The sequence below is a fragment of the Anolis sagrei genome, chromosome 3 (assembly GCF_037176765.1).
Source record: "Anolis sagrei isolate rAnoSag1 chromosome 3, rAnoSag1.mat, whole genome shotgun sequence".
NCBI classification, from domain to species: Eukaryota; Metazoa; Chordata; class Lepidosauria; order Squamata; family Dactyloidae; genus Anolis; species Anolis sagrei.
In genome coordinates, this window is record NC_090023.1 from 51,326,655 (window position 1) to 51,352,329 (window position 25,675).

Genomic DNA, 25,675 nt, shown 5'->3' on the forward strand with positions numbered 1-25,675 from the left:
AAAACTCGTGTACTATTATATCTGTTTCCATTTCATCCAACAAGCCATTTTCAATGGCCAAGGTTGCTAGTCCACTCAAGCGCTCTTGACTCAAAGTTGATCTTAAGTACGTTTTTATAAGTTTTAATTTTGAAAAACTCCTTTCACCGCTGGCCACAGATACTGGAAGTGTTAACAGAATTCTCAATGCAAGATAAACATTTGGGAAAGTATCCACATAACCACGTTTGGTTATGAAAGACAACGCTTTAGCTGGATGACTTCCTGGGGGCAGCATGGTTGCAAATATTTGTAGCTCTTCAAACAGATCATCACCATTCACATCACAGTCTTCACTATCAGCCAAAATGGTTTGAAGGTGTTGACAGGCATTCTTCAATTCTGTTTCATTCAAACTTTTCCCAAGGCTTGAAATATCATACTGGGATCAGATCTTGGGATATAGGGCCTGTCTGGAAGGGCCCCTAGACCCCTTCTACACTGTCCTTATAACCCAAGATCCCATCCCAGGTTATCTGCTTTGAACAGGATTATATGAGTCCACACTGCCAGATAATCTGGGATAAACAGAAAACCTGGGATCAGATCTTGGGATATAGGGCCTGTCTGGAAGGGCCCCTAGACCCCTTCTACACTGACCTTATAACCCAAGATCCGATCCCAGATTATATGCTTTGAACTGGATTATATGAGTCTGCACTGCCAGATAATCTGGGATAAACAGAAAACCTGGGATCAGATCTTGGGATATAGGGCCTGTCTGGAAGGGCCCCTAGACCCCTTCTACACTGTCCTTATAACCCAAGATCCGATCCCAGGTTATCTGCTTTGAACTGGATTATATGAGCCCACACTGCCAGATAATCTGGGATAAACAGAAAACCTGGGATCAGATCTTAGGATATAGGGCCTGTCTGGAAGGGCCCCTAGACCCCTTCTACACTGTCCTTATAACCCAAGATCCCATCCCAGGTTATCTGCTTTGAACAGGATTATATGAGTCCACACTGCCAGATAATCTGGGATAAACAGAAAACCTGGGATCAGATCTTGGGATATAGGGCCTGTCTGGAAGGGCCCCTAGACCCCTTCTACACTGACCTTATAACCCAAGATCCGATCCCAGATTATATGCTTTGAACTGGATTATATGAGTCTGCACTGCCAGATAATCTGGGATAAACAGAAAACCTGGGATCAGATCTTGGGATATAGGGCCTGTCTGGAAGGGCCCCTAGACCCCTTCTACACTGTCCTTATAACCCAAGATCCCATCCCAGGTTATCTGCTTTGAACAGGATTATATGAGTCCACACTGCCAGATAATCTGGGATAAACAGAAAACCTGGGATCAGATCTTGGGATATAGGGCCTGTCTGGAAGGGCCCCTAGACCCCTTCTACACTGACCTTATAACCCAAGATCCGATCCCAGATTATATGCTTTGAACTGGATTATATGAGTCTGCACTGCCAGATAATCTGGGATAAACAGAAAACCTGGGATCAGATCTTGGGATATAGGGCCTGTCTGGAAGGGCCCCTAGACCCCTTCTACACTGTCCTTATAACCCAAGATCCGATCCCAGGTTATCTGCTTTGAACTGGATTATATGAGCCCACACTGCCAGATAATCTGGGATAAACAGAAAACCTGGGATCAGATCTTAGGATATAGGGCCTGTCTGGAAGGGCCCCTAGACCCCTTCTACACTGTCCTTATAACCCAAGATCCCATCCCAGGTTATCTGCTTTGAACAGGATTATATGAGTCCACACTGCCAGATAATCTGGGATAAACAGAAAACCTGGGATCAGATCTTGGGATATAGGGCCTGTCTGGAAGGGCCCCTAGACCCCTTCTACACTGACCTTATAACCCAAGATCCGATCCCAGATTATATGCTTTGAACTGGATTATATGAGTCTGCACTGCCAGATAATCTGGGATAAACAGAAAACCTGGGATCAGATCTTGGGATATAGGGCCTGTCTGGAAGGGCCCCTAGACCCCTTCTACACTGTCCTTATAACCCAAGATCCGATTCCAGGATATCTGCTTTGAACTGGATTATATGAGCCCACACTGCCAGATAATCTGGGATAAACAGAAAACCTGGGATCAGATCTTAGGATATGGGGCTTGTCTGGAAGGGTCCCTAGACCCCTTCTACACTGTCCTTATAACCCAAGATCCGATCCCAGGTTATCTGCTTTGAACTGGATTATATGAGCCCACACTGCCAGATAATCTGGGATAAACAGAAAACCTGGGATCAGATCTTAGGATATAGGGCCTGTCTGGAAGGGCCCCTAGACCCCTTCTACACTGTCCTTATAACCCAAGATCCGATCCCAGGTTATCTGCTTTGAACTGGATTATATGAGCCCACACTGCCAGATAATCTGGGATAAACAGAAAACCTGGGATCAAATCTTGGGATATAGGGCTTGTCTGGAAGGGCCCCTAGACCCCTTCTACACTGTCCTTATAACCCAAGATCCAATCCCAGGTTATCTCATATAATCCAGTTCAAAGCAGATAACCTGGGATCGGATCTTGGGTTATAAGGACAGTGTAGAAGGGGTCTAGGGGCCCTTCCAGACAGGCCCTAGACCCCTTCTACACTGTCCTTATAACCCAAGATCCGATCCCAGGTTATCTACTTTGAACTGGATTATATGAGCCCGACCCACCAGATAATCTGGGATAAACAGAAAACCTGGGATCAGATCTTGGGATATAGGGCCTGTCTGGAAGGGTCCCTAGACCCCTTCTACACTGTCCTTATAACCCAAGATCCGATCCCAGGTTATCTACTTTGAACTGGATTATATGAGTCTGCACTGCCAGATAATCTGGGATAAACAGAGAACCTGGGATCAGATCTTGGGATATAGGGCCTGTCTGGAAGGGTCCCTAGACCCCTTCTACACTGTCCTTATAACCCAAGATCCGATCCCAGGTTATCTGCTTTGAACTGGATTATATGAGTCCGCACTGCCAGATAATCTGGGATAAACAGAAAACCTGGGATCAGATCTTGGGATATAGGGCCTGTCTGGAAGGGTCCCTAGACCCCTTCTACACTGTCCTTATAACCCAAGATCCGATCCCAGGTTATCTACTTTGAACTGGATTATATGAGTCTGCACTGCCAGATAATCTGGGATAAACAGAGAACCTGGGATCAGATCTTGGGATATAGGGCCTGTCTGGAAGGGTCCCTAGACCCCTTCTACACTGTCCTTATAACCCAAGATCCGATCCCAGGTTATCTGCTTTGAACTGGATTATATGAGTCCACACTGCCAGATAATCTGGGATAAACAGAAAACCTGGGATCAGATCTTGGGATATAGGGCCTGTCTGGAAGGGTCCCTAGACCCCTTCTACACTGTCCTTATAACCCAAGATCCGATCCCAGATTATCTGCTTTGAACTGGATTATATGAGTCCACACTGCCAGATAATCTGGGATAAACAGAAAACCTGGGATCAGATCTTGGGATATAGGGCCTGTCTGGAAGGGTCCCTAGACCCCTTCTACACTGTCCTTATAACCCAAGATCCGATCCCAGGTTATCTACTTTGAACTGGATTATATGAGTCTGCACTGCCAGATAATCTGGGATAAACAGAGAACCTGGGATCAGATCTTGGGATATAGGGCCTGTCTGGAAGGGTCCCTAGACCCCTTCTACACTGTCCTTATAACCCAAGATCCGATCCCAGGTTATCTACTTTGAACTGGATTATATGAGTCCGCACTGCCAGATAATCTGGGATAAACAGAAAACCTGGGATCAGATCTTAGGATATGGGGCTTGTCTGGAAGGGCCCCTAGACCCCTTCTACACTGTCCTTATAACCCAAGATCCGATCCCAGGTTATCTGCTTTGAACTGGATTATATGAGCCCACACTGCCAGATAATCTGGGATAAACAGAGAACCTGGGATCAGATCTTGGGATATAGGGCCTGTCTGGAAGGGTCCCTAGACCCCTTCTACACTGTCCTTATAACCCAAGATCCGATCCCAGGTTATCTACTTTGAACTGGATTATATGAGTCTGCACTGCCAGATAATCTGGGATAAACAGAGAACCTGGGATCAGATCTTGGGATATAGGGCCTGTCTGGAAGGGTCCCTAGACCCCTTCTACACTGTCCTTATAACCCAAGATCCGATCCCAGGTTATCTACTTTGAACTGGATTATATGAGTCTGCACTGCCAGATAATCTGGGATAAACAGAGAACCTGGGATCAGATCTTGGGATATAGGGCCTGTCTGGAAGGGTCCCTAGACCCCTTCTACACTGTCCTTATAACCCAAGATCCGATCCCAGGTTATCTGCTTTGAACTGGATTATATGAGCCCACACTGCCAGATAATCTGGGATAAACAGAAAACCTGGGATCAGATCTTGGGATATAGGGCCTGTCTGGAAGGGTCCCTAGACCCCTTCTACACTGTCCTTATAACCCAAGATCCGATCCCAGATTATCTGCTTTGAACTGGATTATATGAGTCCACACTGCCAGATAATCTGGGATAAACAGAAAACCTGGGATCAGATCTTGGGATATAGGGCCTGTCTGGAAGGGTCCCTAGACCCCTTCTACACTGTCCTTATAACCCAAGATCCGATCCCAGGTTATCTACTTTGAACTGGATTATATGAGTCTGCACTGCCAGATAATCTGGGATAAACAGAAAACCTGGAATCAGATCTTGGGATATAGGGCCTGTCTGGAAGGGTCCCTAGACCCCTTCTACACTGTCCTTATAACCCAAGATCCGATCCCAGGTTATCTACTTTGAACTGGATTATATGAGTCTGCACTGCCAGATAATCTGGGATAAACGGAGAACCTGGGATCAGATCTTGGGATATAGGGCCTGTCTGGAAGGGTCCCTAGACCCCTTCTACACTGTCCTTATAACCCAAGATCCGATCCCAGGTTATCTGCTTTGAACTGGATTATATGAGTCTGCACTGCCAGATAATCTGGGATAAACAGAGAACCTGGGATCAGATCTTGGGATATAGGGCCTGTCTGGAAGGGTCCCTAGACCCCTTCTACACTGTCCTTATAACCCAAGATCCGATCCCAGGTTATCTACTTTGAACTGGATTATATGAGTCTGCACTGCCAGATAATCTGGGATAAACAGAAAACCTGGAATCAGATCTTGGGATATAGGGCCTGTCTGGAAGGGTCCCTAGCCCCCTTCTACACTGTCCTTATAACCCAAGATCCGATCCCAGGTTATCTGCTTTGAACTGGATTATATGAGTCCGCACTACCAGATAATCTGGGATAAACAGAAAACCTGGAATATGAGGATTTAAAGATTGAACTGCAAAGACTCTGGCACAAGCCAGTGAAAATGGTCCCAGTGGTGATTGGTACACTGGGTGCAGTGCCTAAAGACCTTGGCCTGCACTTAAACACAATCAGCACTGACAAAATCATGATCTGCCTGCCAGCTGCAGAAGGCGACCTTACTGGGATCTGCATGCATTATTCACCTATACATCACACAGTCCTAGATACTTGTGAAGTGTCCCACGTGTGATCCAATACAACTTTCTGCCCCATATAACAACAACAACAACAAAAACAACAACAAACCCACAAACAACAGCAAGTCAAAGTTATACCAGGTTCCCTCATCCTTTCTGCCCCATATAATAAAATAATGATAATAATAATAATAATAATAATAATATAACAATAACAGTAAGTGGGGCCAGGAAGTTCTTGGATGCAGAGGGGAAGACTCCAACTCCCACTATTCCTCGCAGCCACAGGCCCTTTCCTTGTAAGCAGGTGACTAGAACTGACCTGGCCTTGAGCCCCTCCTGCTCCTCCCCGATCTTGAATAACTGGAGGCACGCGGGCGCCTCCTCGCACACAGCTGCTCTCGCCTCCTCCTGCACGCACGCACACAGGCACAGAGTGGAGGGAAACACACGAGCCCGCCTTTCCTGTCCAACTGTGGGGCGCATGCGCAGAGCCAGAAGGGAGGCTGCGGACTCTGTGTAGCCTTCAAGAGGGAGAGGGAGGCAGAGAAAGGTTGCCGAGGGGAGGGGGCATTTACAAAGGCGCCCTTGTGCCTCTGGCAAAAAAAAAAAACTATTCAGCGGTCGCTTACCTAGCGTAATGCAAAAGCCGCCCCTGCACCCTAGTCTTCCCTTTTTCTAGTTTCCCCCTTCCTGCCCCAGTCTTTACTATCCCCAGCCCCTTTCTTCCACTTTTCCAGCTCCCTTTCCATCCCAGCCTTTCCCAGGTTCCACCCACATTTCCATCTCAGTCTTACTCCATTTCCCACCGCAGTTTCCCACTTGCCCAGCCCCTCTTTCTCACCCCAGTATTTCCCACTTTCCCAGCACCCTTTCCCATCTCAAAATTTCTCACTTCTCCAATTGCCCCTTCCCACTCCAAACTTTCCACCTTTCCAGCCCCCCCCTTTTGCACCCCAGTCTTGCTCATTTTGCAATCTTCCTTTCCCTATCCCAGCCTTTCCCAATTTCCAGCCCCTCTTTCACACCTCAGTCACCCCCTTTCCCCAGTTGCCCCCTTCCCATTCCAACTTTTTCCCAGTTTCAGTTCTTCTTTCTCATGCCTTTCCTAAGCCAGTCTTTCCCACTTTTCCTTATTGATATATACACAGCATTTTACCGAAAATGTATAGTTAAAATAAACTATAGTGATTATTGGAAGGATACATAAGCACATTTGCATTGAAGAGTTTGACAGTCTTATCTTAAATTACAGTTTTATGTAAATATTCGAAAACATTTAACTTACTGATGCCTCAATTAATATAATTTTATTGGTATCTATTTTTATTTTGAAATTTGCAAGTAGTTGCTGCATTTTCCACCCTCGGGTTTAACTTGAGCCAACAAGTTTTCCCAGTTTTTTGTGCCAAAATTAGGTGCCTTGGCTTATATTCGGGTTGGTTTATACTCGAGTATATACAGTATCATATCCAGATATTTAAAAACTGCTATCACATCACTTCTTTGACTTCTCTTCTACAAACTAAACAAACCCTGCTCCCTAAGCCATTTCTCATAGGACTTGGTTTCCAGGCCACTTTCATCTAGATACATTTCAGCTTGTCAATCTCTCTCTTAAATTGTGGTGCTCAGAACTGTACATAGAATTCCAGGTGAGTCTGACCAAAGCAGAACGGAGTGGTTCTTCCCTTAAACTAGATACTATAATTTTGTTGTTAACTATGCATTCTATTTAGAATTTCACAAGTCATTGCAAATAGAAGTGGTTAAACCAATTGGTTGTCCCAGCTTAAGAGTTCTTTGACCCTGCTTTACTTTAGGCTCTTTCTTAAATAAGTATTTGCAGAAGGGATATCATAGACACAACAGATGTCAGGTACAGGAACAAGAACAAATGCATAATTATAATTTCTGTTTGTACAGACAACTCCACAAGCAATGCAAACATTTAAGCTTCAAATCGAAATGTGTCTTATGTGTTTTGCTCTAGATTTGTATTTTTATGTGTGTGTGTGTGACATGTGCAGAAAGACTTCAGCAAACCAATCTTATTTTCCCTACTTTTAACCCATGTTATCAGAATAATGATAGATCACAGAGTTGGTGTAAAAAAATATAAACACACATTGAGCTGGTGATTGAACATAATAAAGCGACCTTGAACTTCAACTATAAACACACATGTAATATGTGAAAAATAAAGAATATTATGTGTTGTCGGAGGCTTTCGTGGCTGGAATCACTGGGTTGCTGTGAGTTTTCCAGGCTGTATGGCCATGTTCTAGAAGCATTCTCTCCTGATGTTTCATCCACTTCTATGAGGTCCTCACAACCTCTGAGGATGCCTGCCATAGATGTAAGTTAAACATCAGGAGAGAATGCTTCTGGAACATGACCATGCAGCCGCCATACAGCCCAGAAAACTCACAGCAACCCAAAGAATATTATGTCAATACTTCTGGGACAAACTGCTGAAGTATGTATTGATTTAAATCATATTTTCTCTTGTATGCGCCATAGTTTATAATCTCTCAAGCAAAATATTAAACATGAAAGCTAAAAAATGGTAAATGTTCATGGTAATACCCTATTCTCCAATTCAATCTGCTTTGAGTGCTTTACCACTACAGTTAGCACACTTACTGCATTCATTAAGTTTTCAAATGTGGCATAGAAGATGTCACCAGATTTTTTTTCTGATTCATTACATGAATCTTAAAGAACATGAAATGAGATGACATTAGATTTTGGACCTCAGTTATGACACTTTTATAGCAGTGTCATACCCCTTTTATTTTCATTCATGTGCATAGACTAATAAGTACAGAGCAGAACACCGCCTCTCACAAACTGTATATTGAATATATTTAAACATATTTTCCAGGGTGGAAAAATCCCCATCAGATGGACAGCTCCTGAAGCTATAGCCTACAGAAAGTTCTCTTCAGCAAGTGATGCATGGAGTTATGGGATCGTGATGTGGGAAGTGATGTCATATGGAGAACGGCCATACTGGGAAATGTCGAACCAGGATGTAAGTATTTCCCATCACTACAGGTTACTGTTTATAGGATGTGCTCATTGAACCAAACATATTCTAAGCATGACCTTTAGTATGCCTCACATAGGCTCTGAGGCTCCCTAAGCAATTATGAAAATGAACAGGATATAAATTGCCATTTACATCATAATCATTATCAATATCATAGCAACATCAACAAGGAATAAGCCTCTTATAGTCACTGAGGCTATTCAGTTACAATTGCTGGGCACACTTAACTCTGAATAGCACTCTAGCCATTATATATAATTGTGCAAGCATGCACATAATTCTCAAAGTGGAAAGGAAGCAATTTTTCCGAGGAAATGGAATATGTGCAACAAAATATAAATAAACCATGACTAATTTAAGTCACATTGATTTGACTAGGCTGATTATAGGTATGCCAAAATCTTCATCTAACCTAGCTGCTTCAGCCTGCTTTCTGAACTCAGTATGCCACAAAGGAAGGAGGAGAGAATTGCTTTTACCAAAAAGATATCCCAAAATGTTTTTTGTGTGTCAAACCTACTCCTACAGCCTGACCACATCCCCAAAGTTTCCAAAAAGCACTAGTAAGTTCTCTCCTTTGAAAAGCATTCAAAATAATGTGGGAGAAATATGTCTTTTCAACCCACCAAAAGAGAGAACATCTGTAAAAGTTCCAGTTTTTGTTCCTATATGAACTGATTTTATTTTGAAGATCACATGACATTTTCTTTATCCTAGAGTATTTACTGTAAACTCTAACCATTAACAAGGAAGTTTCATTACTTCTTCCCAATCTAGTTAAACTAAACCTTTTTTTTTTTTTTTTTTTTTTTTTTGCAAAATGAAAGATATCTCTGTTTGGCTGTTTCTATTATAATAAGACTGGCCAAGACATCTGACACAGTTGACTCATTCAATAGAGATCAATTGAAGGCAAGAGGATTGCTAGCACTAAAACAAAATAATGCTAATTCTTAACTAGTGCTGTATTACTAATGCATTTTAGCACTTACATTTATTTATTTATTTATTTATTTACAGTATTTATATTCCGCCCTTCTCACCCCGCAGGGGACTCAGGGCAAATCACAATGCACATATCCATTGCAAACATTCAATGCCATAGACACACAACATATATACAGACACACAGAGACTATTTAACTTTCCAGCTTCATGAAGGTATGCTTCGAATTCCAGCCACCTGGGGAGCTGAAGCTTCACCATCCAGTTGTGGCATGAATGGAGTACTTCCTCATTCTTTTGCATGTTGCTGGAGAGTTTTATGATGTCATAAATTAGTTAAATTAGCCTCCCCGCATAAGCGGTACCTAAATTTCAGATACAGATACAATTGTCTTTCGGGCTGCAAAGATTGACAGCAAGCTAGACAAATGGTTGGGAGCTTACTCCAACCCGGATTGGCTTCGAACTCATGACCTTTCGGTCAGTAGTGATTTTAATGCAGCTGACTCCCAACCAGCTGTGCCACAACCCAGTGTCACAGTAGAAATTGGCAAAAATCTGTATCTGAAATGGTACATGTGACTAGAGGTGGATCTACAGAATCCTACAATGGGAGATGAAACTGTATCTACACTGTAGAATTAATGCAGTTTGGCATCACTTTACTGGCCATGGTTCAGTGCTATGGAATCATGGGAGTTGTTGTTTTACACGATCTTTAGCCTACCCTGACAAATAGGACTGATGCCTCACCAAACTTGTACAATTCCCATGATTTCATAGCCATGGCATTTAAAATAGTGATGAAATTTCATGCATTTCATATTTCACTATCTTGAAGCCAAGCTATTTGAGCCAAAGTATGTGAACACAGATTTCAAATTCATCAAAAGCTTGAAAACACAGAGCAAAAACCTTTATATTAATATATTGATGTGTTTGTCACATTAATTTTATTGCTCTGAAATAAGAAATATTACCTGCCTGTTGATAACTGTTTATTATTGTAGTCACTCAAAGCTGTGTTGGTACTGATTTATGCATAATTAGGTATGTGACAAGCACTAGGAGGTATCCATTAATTATGAGCACCGCATAGTCTTTCATTTCTTATTGCTTAATTAATAACCATTAGCCAGTGTGGTTGAACTTTGCATGAAAAGTAAAAAAGCTCAACAGACTGAGTTGAAAGACAGCTTTGGGAATGGTAAAATGCAGCCACTACATCAAACGGGTCTACATAAAAATACATAAAACAGGTTTGTATGAGTTCTTCTTTGACATATTCTCAAATGGCTCACCTGAGGATATTTGCCCACAATCTTTCATACTGAGCCTTGTAAATCCTAAATATCATTTCTTCGCTTTTGGACTTTACTGTGGGGAGACACGCATGGGCACTGGACCACAAGACATATATCCTGCTACAACAAACATCCACCAAAGCAGGAGTGAGTGATATTCCGCTTTCTTCCCATAAGGGACTCAATTCCTTGCTGATCACTGCAGAAAACAGAATGCTGACATTCTATTGTTCTGAAGCATATTATTTTGTGATTGCACACTTAGACACTGAAATTAAATTCTGGGAAATAAATTCCAAGCAAAATTACTTTAAGATTGAGCCAGAATTTCTCTTTTGTTGCTGATGAGCATAAGAAATCTATTCAGTATTCATACTTCCTAGGGTGCATGGCATTCCATGTGAGGTAGTTTATTAATTTTTTCAAATCTACACATTGTAAATGGTGACCTTAGAACCTGTTGTAAGTCTGTAATGGTCTTTCTACTTTAGTATGAGCCAGTATGATTTTGTGTTTTGAGTTTGGGACTATAGCTGGAGACTAAAGTTAAGATCTCCACTCATCCATGGAAACCCAGTGAGTGATCTTGGTCAAGTCATACTCTCTCAGGATACTTCCAGACAGCACCAAAAGGTGGGATTAAAAAGAGGGGCAAAAAAACCCGGAACCTCAAAGCAGGTTCCCACATAGACCTGTCGGTCCCAGGCTTTCTTCCCCCGCCATCCTCACAGCCCTTTTGTGTCTCAGGATAAAATGGAGGGCGGACAGGGGACATCCACCAGAAGGTTGTGTGTGTGTGTGTGTGTGATATATACATATATACACACACACTGTTATAAATTGATCTGTATATGGGCACATGTGAAGACAATAAATACAAGCATATTTGCATGTGTCCATATACAGATCAGTGCATAATGGAGGGAATTTTTAAAAAATGAAGAATAAGTGTGGTTTGTTAAAGTAGTTACTGCTCTAGAGGAAACCAGAGACAGTTTTCCAAGGCATTTTAAGGGGGCTTCCTAGGGACCGAAGAGGGATCAACGTGGAGGTATCCTTCCCTGACTTCCTTTAAAAAGCCCTCCCTTCTCTCTTGATTTGGAGGCAGAAAGGAGAACTGGCACTTTGCTGCTGCTCAAAGCATTAACAGCTTAGAATGCCTTTACTTTGCTCTCCAAATCAAGAGAGAAGGTGGATCTTTTAAAGGAAGCCACATCAGGATACCTCCAGGCTGATCCCTCTTCCTTCCCTGGGAAGCCCCCTTAAAATGTCCTGGAAATGGCCTCCTGCAGGGAGAGAGCTGCACACCCACTGCTCCTTTCTCCTCTAGAGTAGTAATAGCTTTAAGGAACCACACTTAAGGTCCAAAGACAATTTATTTAAACAACCCTATAATATTTATTAAAGCTCTGGTTACAATGTTTACAGTGTTAAAGAAAGAGTTTTAGAGAGTTCTTCTGGCTCTCCATTTGTGCTTCCTTTCAATCCGTTAGACAACCCAGTCAGCTGATCAGCTGTTTTGGACTTTTTAAAGTGGATGGAAAACAGCTGGAGCAGTCTCCACGGGGGGGGGAGGAAAACACATGTTTTGGGGCATGCAGGGTCACATAGACAGAGGAAGATGCACATAAGCAGAAAAGGGATAAAGGGGGACCTTTTTATCTGGAGGTGTCCCTCAGTTGTTCTGAATCAGCACACATTTAGCAGTGATGATGTCTTGCCGCCACCACCCCCCCCCCCTTTTTTTTTTAAATGAGAACTCCCATGTTTAAAACCCTGTCTGGATGGGCCCTCAATGTTCAGAGAGCAAAACAAAAAAATAAACCCAACCCAAGACAGGTTCACATTAGGTCATACAAATAACACAACACAACACCAAAGATGATATTGTTTTGTTTATAGTGGGACCAGGGACACAAGCTACTGATTCTTGGCTTTGTTGTTGTGCACCTTCAAGTTGTTTTCAATTTATGGTGGCTCTAAAGCAAACCTAAGATAAGGTTTTCTCAGTAAAATTTGTTAAGAGAGGATTTATCATTGCTTTCCTCTAAGGCAAGGGAGTGTGGTGTGCCCAAGGTCACCCAGTGGATCTCTATGGCCAAGAAGATATTTGAATCATTGTCTCCTAGAGTCCTACTCCAACACTGAAAATACTACATACAATGGTTCTAATTCTTTAACTTGCCTATACCATAGAAAGCAGCATTGCTTGACCTGCTTTGGTTTCTCCTTCTTTCTCTTTTTTTCCTACTCAGGTAATTCTGTCCATAGAAGAAGGTTACCGGCTCCCTGCTCCCATGGGCTGCCCAGCTTCTCTTCACCAGCTAATGCTTCATTGTTGGCAAAAGGAAAGAAACCATCGACCAAAGTTCATTGACATTGTCACCTTCCTAGATAAATTGATACGCAACCCAAGCTCTCTTCATACTCTAGTAGAGGATATACTTGTGTAAGATTCACCTGCGTGCTCTTTATGTGATGGCTACCAATTAAAGCTATGTTAATTGCAAAATTGCAGAATATGAGAATTTTTAGTATGAAAGTGAGCTAGTTTTCCTAGGTTTATCCCTCCTCTCCAGCCTTCATGGTGGCATTCCAGCTTTCCTTTCTTAATTGCACCCTGTAATAGATTACCCCCCCCCCCCCCGCTAAAAAAAAAGAGATGGACTTTGAGTATTTCAAGTGACATGTTCACATGGAGGACAATCACCATGGGTACACTGATTTTATGATTATTGCAAATAGCCTTTTGTGATTTTTGAAGCTTCCATTGTCAATTTTCACAAATTAATATAACCATGTGATTGTAGGAAATTATACCTTAATGCAGGGTTCTCCTGAGAAAATGAGCGCTATACTTCGGCGGTGCACCTGTATGGACTGGAAATCCTGAAAATCTACATGATGTTCAGGGACTTCCAGTCCTTAATGTTGGGTAAAGCAGGGAACATCAGGGAATATAGTAAAGTTTCATCATAACTCTAGAGCAGCAACACGCATTGGGAAAAGTGGACAGCAGATGAGTCTAATGTGAACCAATCTACTATCCACATGGGCTGATGCTACTTTCCTTGTGGAGCCGTGGTGGTGCAGTGGGTTAAATCCTTGTGCCAGCTGGACTGCTGACCTGAAGGTTGGGTTGCTGACCTGAAGGTTGCCGGTTCAAATCTGCAAGATGGAGTGACCTCCCATCTGTCAGCTCTAGCTTGCAGGGACATGAGAGAAGCCTCCCAGCAGGATAGTAACAACACATCTGGGCATCCCCTGGGCCCAAAATACCTTAAGGACCGCATCTCGGCCTATGAGCCCACGAGGACCTTGAGATCGTCTGGGGAGGCCCTTCTCTCGATCCCGCCTGCCTCACAGGGACGAGGGATAGGGCCTTCTCAGTGGTGGCCCCCCGGCTATGGAACACCCTCCCTGTTGACATCAGGCAGGCGCCCTCTCTTATGTCCTTCCGGAAGAGCCTGAAGACATTCGAGAAGGCATTTAATTAAATGCTACAGCAATTGGAAACGACAAATGGAACAGAATGTAGACTACGAGATTGGTTGATCCTATGATAAGACGAAGCGGATTTTTAGTGTAATTAGATGATAGTGTATTATTGTTATGTTGTTTATAGTGCCATGGTAGCTTATTGTATGATATGTTTGTTTATGTTGTACACTGCCACGAGTCGCCCTAGGGCTGAGAGCGGCGGTTAATAAATGAAGCAAATAAATAAATAAATAAATAAATAAATAAACATCTCTGTAGACGGCCAATTCTCTCACACCAGAAGCCACTTGCAATATGTTCCCAAGTCGCTTCTAAAATAAAATCTGGCAGATTCTCCCAGCAGGATGGTAACACATCCAGGTGTTCCCTGGGCAATTTCTCTCTCACACCAGAAGTGACTTGCAGTATGTTCTCAAGTTGCTTATGACACGATAAAAAAAAATGAGGGGATGGCCTGTGCATTTGTCCCATCATTGCGGCAGAACAGCCATAGAGATTCGGCATGCTGTTGATGGGTGCCTTTGCTGATATCAGAGAGAAGGAGGGGGTATTGCTGTGGATTGACTCTTTTGGACTCTCACTTGTCGAGGTGTTCCTGCAAGCATCTCTGTAGATCTTAGAAAGCTATTTCATGATTTAAAGCATTGGCATGCTGGCTGGTATCCGAACTGACAATATGAGACATATGAAACAAAATCAAAACACCTGCAGCTTTTAGATCCCTATTTGCTCCATACAAACATGTATCCATTTTACTACCTTTGGATATTCATGCAATACAAATAAAGTGCCATTCTGAACAAAGTAGTAAGGCAACAGTATCCAAAATAAAGATTTTTGTTATGTGATCACTGTTTCTAATTTTGTTGGCCAGATATCTTCCACATTTTACATCATAAGTATTTAATATCTTATTGAACTGACTTTTTATTCTGAAAATTGTAGAATCATGTTCTACAGCACTGGACATTTGGTTCATATATAATAAGATTTGTTTCAATTGGATTTACAAGCACCTAGCTGTATGATAGTTTACAAACTGGGAATGCATTTTAATTATATTAAATCCAAGAGAAAAATGTAAAATAGAAAAATGTTTCATTTTGTTCTAGAAGCTGACTTGCTGTTGCTTTCTATGAAATGGAAGCTTTAAAACAACTTGAGTTGTTGAAATTCTAATTTGATTCATGAAGAGGAACCCACAGTTGTGAAATAGACTGCTCTGAGATTAGAATGTGAACTTTACCGCTTGATTTCTGTAATTTAAGAAATAGGCTGTCAGAACAAGAAACACCACACAGGAGTGGTGTTTCTTGTTGTTTGGTTGGCTGGTTTTGTCTCTTTTTTCATGTCTTGCATCTACATTTCTTTCCGCAGCATGCCAGATTCACCTGGCGAAATTCCAGAATACCCTTTCTTTATATCAGTCAGTGATTGGCTGGACTCAATAAAAATGGGCCAATACAAAACTAACTTCATGGCAGCAGGGTACACAACTATGGATCTTGTTTCAAGAATGAATATTGAGTAAGTATACGATTTATAGGAGTCCTCAAATTTTCTGGGCTGGTGAGCCATTTAGAATTGTGAGGCTCCATTATAAAAGAGTTCATTGCCAAGTACCTGTTTGACTGAAAGCACAATGTTGGGGCTTAAAAAGACGTCTCTGAACACAAGGCAAAAGGCATTTTGAGACTTCTGATAACTTCAAACTCATGTTATTGCTTCAAAAGAAAAACAAATTTAAAGTCTAACACAAACAACATGCCCATAAGCATGTGAACAATATCAACAGAAAGGAGGAAACCATGAAACCGAACAAAATTTGGCTACCAGTATTTTAAAAATGCTAAAATCAGGACAGTAAATAAAGAGCAACACTCAAAAAACAAGGGAATTCCTGGCATGAATTCTCTCATAGGATTTTCTTAGGCTCCATCTACACTGCCGTATAATCTAGTTAATGAATGCAGATTAACTGCATTGAACTGGATTTTATGAAAGTGTAGACTCATATAATCCAGTTCAAAGCAGTGAATCAGAATTCTGAAACTGGATTGTATGGCAGCGTAGATCTCTTATATTTTATTGAAGTGCGCTTTTATCTGGATTGTTATATTTAACTATTCTTTTATTTCAATTATGTTTTTGCTATGCTGGATTGTTTTGTATTGTGTCTGTGGGCATTTTGTCCCATATATAAGCCGACCCGAGTCCCTTAAGGGAGATGGTGGTGGGATATAAGAATAAAATTATTATTATTATTTGATACACAACAAGATTAGTACACAGCAAACAAGAGCACTCTGCCGATTGTTGTATTGGACCACATGTCGGACACTTCCCAAGTGTCTAGGACTATGTGATGTATCGGCGAATAATGCATGCGGATCCCAGTAGGGTGGCCTTTTGCAGCTGGCAGATGGTAATTTTGTCAGCTCCAATTGTGTTTACGTGCAGGTCAAGGTTTTTAGGCACTGCACCCAATCTTTAAATCCTCGTATCATGTCCGCTTTTCCAGTTGTTTCTCTTCAATACTGCTGTAGCCTGGGATTGCAACATTGATGATCCATACTTGATTTTTTTAACACGATCGTGAGGTCAGGGGTATTGTGCTCCAAAACTCTTTCTATTATTATTGTTGTTGTTGTTGTTATTATTGCTACCCAAGATATACTCAGCTGAGCCGTTCATTTCTATTTTTAGCATAATTTCCCCTAATACACATATTAATAGGCCACCTCACAAGTCATCCGAAATATATACATAAAACAGAGTATAGAGATACTTTGTAAAATTCTAATGAAAAGTAAAAACATACAAATCACAAAGTAATTGAACAGAGAATGACCTCAAAACAGTACTCAGACCTATCACAAAGGATATTTTGGGACAAGTTCCTAACTCCAAGATAAATGTTGTATGGTTTTCTATAACACCTCAACTCTTGCTTCTGTTTGAAAACATTTCAGAGATCACACAAAAATTTGCTATACTGACCATGTTTTTTTTCTCAACCTACTTCTGCCAGAATGATTTCTCAACTTATCTTTGTTTTGCAGTGACATTAGAAGAATTGGTGTTGTACTTATTGGACACCAGAGACGAATAGTGAGCAGTTTACAGACTTTGCGAATACACATGATGCACATACAGGAGAAAGGATTTCATGTATGAAAGTACTTAAAGTGACTGTGTTTTGTGCCTCAGCATTTCTAAAATGGAAGATACTCTCATTCCTACTTTCTGCTCTTCCCAGCTTCAAGAACTGCAACTTCCTACTACTCATACTATAAACACATAATGTTTACGTTAATGCTTCCATCTTGAAATTTTTTAACCCACACGGCATAGTTTCTCCCTCAATTAACTGTTAATAACATCCTGGCCCACTGCAAGACTGTTGCTATACAATGGGAAATAGCTCAGGATGGGTGTAAAACTTTGTATAACTGTAGAAGTTTTTGGGAAACTTTCATGGACTCCCTTGAAAGTTAAAGCCTTTGTGGCTTGGAGTGGCTACCTTCTTGATGTATTAGAATTTGATGGTAGATTACAAAAAAAGAGAAAGTAATTGACATTTCTTTTCATGTTTTGTGACCATTTAGCTTCCAGTATAAAATGTGCAATCAAGAAAAAGAGTTTGACATAAATATTTATTTTATTGTTAACTAAATTCCAAATATATGGGTTGTATTGTTATGTTTACTTTGTACAAGTTGGATTGCTGGTATGGAAGCTGTAAGAATTCTTGGCCAAATGAACAATGACAACTTATAGTGATTCCTTGTGCGTGTGAACAAGCTAAAGTGATGGAAAAGATAAAAGTCTGTCACATTTTTTGTGATGACGAGTGTAAAATCTATGTGTTTGGATATCAAGTTCAGAGTGATTACTTGCAAAATTAATTATTGAGCAGTTTACTGTTACTCATTTACTTTAAAAATTCTTCTGTATAGGCCTCTACATAATGAACTATCCCCATAGAGGCTGTTTTGAACAACATGCAATACATCATTGTTATAATTTACTCAGCACAATGAATTTATGCAGAATTTATCATTATAAATTTCTACTTCGGTTAGACACCTTTAAAGCATTTGCTATTTTGCATCAAGGGAAATCCTTTTTATTGTGGCATACCCATTCTCCGTAGGCCAACCAATATTTTAATTTGAATACTAAACATTTAAAATACATTTTCAAAATACAGTTCCATGGAAAATGACACTTTTACGCCTTTGTTTCCCTGTCGTGAGGATATGATCATCTGTCTCTCCTTGATGCCAATCAATAGAAATGGGAAATTATTCTAGTGACTTTCAAATAGGTTCATGCTAATATTCATTAATGACCAATAGTCACAATATCAGTTCAATGCACACACAAAAAAGGTGACACAGGCATTGAAAGAGGAGAAATATCAGTGTCATGAAACATCTGTTGATTAGTACAATGGTTCCCAACCTTTGGGCGACCAGGTGTTTTGGACTTCAACTCCCAGAAATCCCAGCCAGCTTACCAACTGTTAGGAACTATGGGAGCTGAAGTCCAAAACACCTGAAGGCCCAAGGGTTGAGAACCACTGGATTAGGCAAATCAGACTGAGATACAGGAACTAAATTAATTTATCAGATGGAAACCTTAGGTACTTGTCCTTCCAGCTATAGCAATAGGCATATAATATACCTGAAAGTAAAAGCGCTAAAATATCTGTATCCTCCTCAAAACATGCATAGATCTACTGAGCTACATCATCCTACTCTGCATGGGATATATGCTGTTCTGTACATGCAATGAGCGGGTTTGCATGCTCTGAAAGCCATGCACAATTACATATATGTCACATGTAGGGATAGTGTAGTGCTTTTATACTGTTATATGAAGCAAGACTATACTCTGTGTATTCCTGATATACATTTTATGGCCAGCACGCAAACAAAAGGGACATAATATTAATTTAATCAAACAAAAATGTCAGAGGAATTATCTCTTAACAGTTTACAATTTGCAATTTAAAGGCTGTGCGTTTTAGACAGGCAGATGTAACAGGAACATGACCCGAGCTGATCATTTTAACCAATTTAAGTAAGCAGTTCTACTTGGCTTGCCATGCAGTGGTTAATAGTATGTTTATTTATTTTTCTATAGCTGAATTTCAGTATGATGTGGCTGTAATTCAGATTTGTTTCCCCCTTTACCTTTCTAACCTCCTAAAAATATTTTTGATTGACTTCGGCATTTTTAAGTACTTGTGCATTGAACAGACACCAATACTTTTGGAGTGCCCTTTTGCAAGTTTGGAATTCAGTCTAACGGATTCATGTTCACGCATGCAAGCAGACTCTCATTTGTTGTGTCAGGTCATGTTTGCAGGATGAGAAGAAACAAACTTTGCTTCATGTATTTCAACATTATTTCTGGGGGAAATGCTAATTTTAATGTTTGTGAGGGTTTTGCTCTTTATCTATTTCGGGAAAGCAGCCATACAAGTTGTAGTTTTCAACATTCAACTTTGTATATAAAATATATCCTTTTCCTCTGGGCTTTTCCACTTGTCTACCATCACTGTGGTGCTCATATTTTCCATGCCACCCCTATCAGGCTTTACTGAAATTCTGAAGTGTAGATTAGAGCTATACCTCAAACAAAAAGTTCTGCACTGGCCAAGGATTGTCGCGATGAAGAGTTTCTCTTTGTACTGAGCTCCTCAGAGAGATCCAAGTCATAGCCACCCCTTTTTATGGGTTGCCACCCAGAGATCAAGCAACTCCATGTGAAGGTTGGCTAGCTGAAACAGTCTTGTTTTAGAAGCTATTAAATGGCTATTTGTTTGGGAAAGTCCCTTTGGATATTATCAAGGTGGCAACTTCCATGAATACTATTGACAAACAAACAAAAACTGATTTTTTAAAATCTTACAGTAAAATCATGGTTATCTGGTGTGGATTATTGTACCTGTTGAGTGGATACTTACTCACTGATGGTTTTAAGAATCCCTTTCAGCATTTTAATCTTGGTATATCTGAAGTAATCCACCAACTAAATGCTTATAAGTTTCTGTGTTCACACAGGGTGCTTTGCATCTGAAGGAAACTTGCACACAGAGCTTATGCTTTTTTCCCTTGTCCACATTCAGCATTGAACATCACAAAAAGGTCCACCTGAATGGCAACATCTGAAAACACTGAATGGAGAAGCATTACTTTCAAGATGTATTTGATTGTGAGGTTCATCTATACCAGCAGAGGATTAACAATATCTGCAACTGTTCAACTTTAGTTAAAACTATACAGACAAATCCTTCCACAAACTTAAATGTACGCATCGACACCCTTCCATATGTATGGTTGAAAAGTTGCATGTTGTACATTCATCAGTGTATAATATATGAAAACGTAGATTTATCATTCTGTGGAAATATATATTTTCAATAGAAAATGTTAGAAAAAAAATCACAATATAAACATTTATTAAATATATTTTTCTAATCATCTAAAGAAAGTGGAAAGTTATGAAATCTTTAAGTAACATTATCTTGAATCAGTTTTTAAAATCTTCTCCTGTTTTTTTCCCCTGTGTATGAATGGTCTTTTCTCTCCCTTGTTTTGTTGTGTAACTACTAAAGAATGCTCTGAAAATACAATTTCCAATTTTTCAAGCTGCATATTAAGAGGGTGTTTCATATGTTTATGCTCCTGATAGGAAGATCATTCTCTTTCTACATGGTATAAGTGCAAATTGCTATTCCTTCAAATTTATGAATATTTTAGCATAATAATATATATAGACTTTATGTATATGTACAAAAGTCTCCCTCTTCTATCCAAATGGGTTCACTACTCAGCAGAAAAATGTGTGATTTTGCATACACATAGAACTTAATTAAATAGATAGGGGTTTTTTTCCTGGAAAATGTAGACAGGCAAGTCAATAACTCTTAAAATATTTTGAGAATAATATCACAGAAGTCAGTTTAAAACATTAAAATAAATGGTGACTAAATGAACTGTACTTTATTCCTTGTGGTGGGTGGGGTCATGATAACTTGTTGACCTGATGATGTGTTTTAATGTGTACATGGGCCTCCTGTGCGAGGCAACTTTAAAATTAGATCCATATTTATTGATTATGTATTCAAATTCTCTGTCTTTGCCAAGTGAGAAACTTTTGAAGGAGATCATACTAGATATCTATGCCAATAGGAATATGCTAAGTTTGCAAGGCGACTTGCAAAATTCTCTCTCTTTCTCTTATCTCTAACTGTTGAATGCTTTAATTCCTTTCAGCTGAAGAATGCATAAAGTCTCCTGATTTAAAATCTTTGAGTATTATTAAAGGGGACTTGGGCCAAGATCCCATTGAGTTGTCCCCAGATGGAGCTGCTTCTGTTAACAGTATCAAGAGAAAACACCCCACTCCCTTCTGCAGTTCCCAAGGGGAACTCTTTGAAGGTTTTTATGCCTACAAAAAAGAGGGGAACAAAATTCTTATTTGTGGTTGGCCGCTGATATAATGTTGGATTTAGGCTCCATTATGTCACCAAAGTCATTGAAAACATGTGACAAAAACCAGGGTTTTTTTTGAAGCTGGAATCTACATTGCCATATAATCCAGTTTCAGAATGCAGCTTAACTGCTTTGAACAAGCTGTGTCCACACTGCCATATACGAGGGTTATCCAGAAAGTAAGGTTACAAGATTTTTTAAAAAATACAAAAAAAGAATATATTTTAATAAAACTTGCATGGATTGTAGCATAGGTATTGCATTATCTTTCCATATAATCACCACTCAGTTTAATACATTTTGTCATCTGTGGGATGACTTTTTAATCGGAGCTGTGAAAGCGGTGGCTTAAAATATCCCAACCAAATAAAGTCAACAACTCTTGGGTGGCTTGAGCAATGTGCAGATGCACATTGTCATGAAGTAGACAGACTCCCACCGTCAGCATCCCATGACGTTTGTTTTGGATGGCTATGTGAAGTTTCTTCATGGTCTCACAATATATTCTGTACACATGTTGTCACATGCTGTTTTGACATTACGTCCTCTCCATAAACTGAAATGATTTTGCGATGAATCGCAGTGGCGTTAATGCCCTTAGCATTAAGGTAGCATCTTACGGCACGAACTTCGCATTTGAGGGAAACGGAATGAGGATGCTCATCTCTAACTTTCCCCACAATGCTAGTTGATGAGCTACTGACGACTGGCACTGCTCGTTCACTTCCACTGGCTTCCCACTACACAGCAGTGATGCCAACTTCCCCCAAGAGAATTCCTGGCAAGTGCCTTGTAACCTTACTTTCCAGATAATCCTCATTATTCAGTTTAATGCAGTTAATCTGCATTCTGAAACTGGATTATATGGCAGTGTAGATCCAGCCCAAGAGTTACGTTTTGTAGGGTTTATCATAGGTTGGGTTTGGAGGCTGCATGGCAGGTTTATGAGGAGCAGGAGGTATGTGTGGGTCTTCTGTGTTCTCCTTCACATTGGTGAAGCTTAAGTAAAAGTAACCTCATAGAACAATATGTCCAGAGATAAGAGACATAGTCTGCTCTTTTGAGATGAACCTATGGCCATGGGCAATAATAACATAAGGGAATTAGGACTCTTTTTACCCTGTGGAAATACTATCACACATTGTTATGGCTAATCCAGGAGTACTGATTAATTATTTTGGAGTGTTTATTTGTCCCCAGAATGAGGACTTAGGGGACTTGGAAGGTCCGTAATGAGCTGGGTAAATCAAATGGCTGGGGAGGGACTACTTGAGACCTAGGACAAATAGTCCTAGCATTTGACCTGATTTAAGATACATTACATGGACTTTTATTTTATTGAAGCCAATCTGCACCTCGCTTCTGCAACGTGTCAGCTCTGACACCTGCTCTAAACATCCTGTACATCCACTCAACCTTGATTACAATAAAACTTTGGTTCAAAGGGAATGAAAAGTAGTTTATTTCTTTCATTGGAGTATGTTTCGCTTCTACACACAAAAGTCCTTATTGCACCACACCATTATGCTATCATAGCAGCTGTTTAGACTCAGCTTTATCACATGATGTTATGGTTCTCCTAGTGTTATTGTGCTGCATAGTCTGTGGGGACGTTGAAATAATCCATTACTGACCCCTTCCCACTACAATTCAGTAACTAATTTGAATATCACTATTTCATTCCACTTCCTTATGATAATGATCAATCAGTGGGAACAGTATGGGCATGGTCTGGTTATTGGCAGGGAATCTTCACACTACTTCTGGTCCTCTGGTGCAGAATCTGTTTTGTAGGTTACTGATATAGTGCAAAAACAGACTGAAGAAAGTTGACCATAGGGTTACACTGGAGAATCTTGAGATTCCTAGATAGAATATTTTGATCAAATCATGTATAATCAAATCCACAAAAGTCAAAATCGCAAATGTGGAGGGACAACTGTAAAAAATAATGCAACTATTTGAAAGGACCTGATTCCACTTCATACAACTCTTATAAATTTGTGGGCGGTTCCAGACAGCCCTTTATCCCAGGAGCATCCGCGTTTTAATAAAGCCGATGTTCCTTGGGGCCTGTCTACACCCATCCCATGCGCTTTCTGGGGTGGGTGCCCAGATATTCTGCTGGGACTGGCCCGGCAGAACATCTGGGGGCCCTCCCTTCTCCCCCACAGCCCAAAAACCTCTTTTAAAAGTAAAATAAATTTATCTGGCCTCCATTATAGTCTTGCTGGAGCTCTCCCAGTGTGTAGAAATGACACACCAGGAAGGGGGGGGGAGCATTGACAATGCTCTTGAAAAGTGGATCAACAAGTTCTTGTTAACCAGCATACTCTGCAAAGGCATACTCGCTACAGAATAAAATGCACTGTTAATAGGCCACTTGCCTCAAATATTGAGCTTTTTTGATAAACCCAATTATCTGATGAAGACTCCTGAGAGTTGAAACCAGTTGTGAATGATTGTTGGAATCCACTCTTGTGTAATAAATTAAATAGGACATTTACTGTGCGAGAATTTGGAGTCTACTCATCTGTAGTAAAGACACAAGAACTATTTCCACACATGTGAAGAGGATTTTTTTCATCTTTTGAGAAAAGAACAAATTATTATTGTTTAATGTGAATGTAACTATCCTGAATTCAGGGGCTCCTGTGCAAGATTCTCCCCATCTGAAAATCTTCATACATATTTCAAGAGAGGAAGCACATTTTTGCACAAGTTCCCATGTCTTCTGATTGGAAAATGAACATCGTTTCCTCTTTCCTCCCTGGTCCTTGGTGCATGTGACTATTATGGGCACATATCATTCTTTAAACTGGGATGTTTCTGCTTCTTTGACTTAAAGTTAGGTCCATTGCTGGTTATGAATATTTATTTGTCTCCGCTTTACTGCCAACTGCAACTTAAAGCCATTATGTTTGAAGAGAAGAGCTTGGTGTCCATTTTTTAAAGCTGACATTTTCCTCTTATGCCCTAATGTTCACCATTATTTTCGTTTAAGAGATATCAGTCACTCATATTTCACTTTTCTTTCTTTCATAAATTTGTAGTTATAAGACAGGAATATTGCTCCGACGAAAGTTTAACATACCGAGCTGGGATCCCAAGAGGAAATATAGATATATTACTAGGCTAGAAACTAGACATGAAGTAATCCTCATTTACTTGAGAGGCGTTATTATTTTCCTCATTTGAAATCTACTACTATAATAATAATAATATGATGTTCCATGTAAATTTTCATGTGCTGGCATGCCTATAAGTTAGTAGTGTAATAAAATGCTCAGCTCTCACAACTAGGGCGTTTTAAGGTGAATTGCATTCATATGCCATCTATTTGCAGAAAGAATATGGGGTTTGGCAAAGCTACATGCTGAGCAACATAATAAGATATTTGTACAACGTACAAGTTACCGATGATTATTGTATTTTATTTTTCTATTATTTCCTAAAAGGCATTATCAGGTCTTACAGATGGAGTAAGCCTGTTTACTAAGATATTTATTAACAAATAAAAGTACGGTACTGGTGGTTATTTCTGAGTTGAAGTTTCGTTTTCCTTACTAGAGCATGATATAAATATGTTGAAAATACCACTTTTGTTTTTATAAGCCAAGTGAGCATTAAAGCCAATAGAAATCAAAATCACCCAAAGAACTCATAGCTCCCGAGAACAAAGCAAGTCTCCAAGTAACAGTTATTTTTTCCTTTTTAAAAAAATGCAATACAAGTTGAGCATCTATTATCCAGAATTCTAAAATCTACAATATTCCAAAATGATTCATATCAATAGTTGAGATAGTGACTTCCTGACTTCAATGTATAC

At 40.2% G+C, this 25,675-nt stretch overlaps 1 protein-coding gene across 6 annotated transcripts in view; it reads left to right on the top strand.

Moving 5' to 3' along the window:
* EPHA6 (EPH receptor A6) overlaps positions 1-25,384 on the top strand; it is a 524,480-nt gene extending 499,096 nt beyond the window's left edge. For all 6 annotated transcript variants that reach the window (XM_067466657.1, XM_067466658.1, XM_060770613.2 and 3 more), the window contains 4 exons: positions 8,421-8,570; positions 13,093-13,286; positions 15,716-15,865; positions 17,401-25,384. In XM_067466657.1, coding sequence (XP_067322758.1) covers positions 8,421-8,570; positions 13,093-13,286; positions 15,716-15,865; positions 17,401-17,515 — 609 coding nt within the window. In that variant the 3' untranslated portion in view covers positions 17,516-25,384. The remainder of the gene's footprint in view (positions 1-8,420; positions 8,571-13,092; positions 13,287-15,715; positions 15,866-17,400) is intronic.
* The last annotated feature ends 291 nt before the right edge of the window (positions 25,385-25,675 follow it).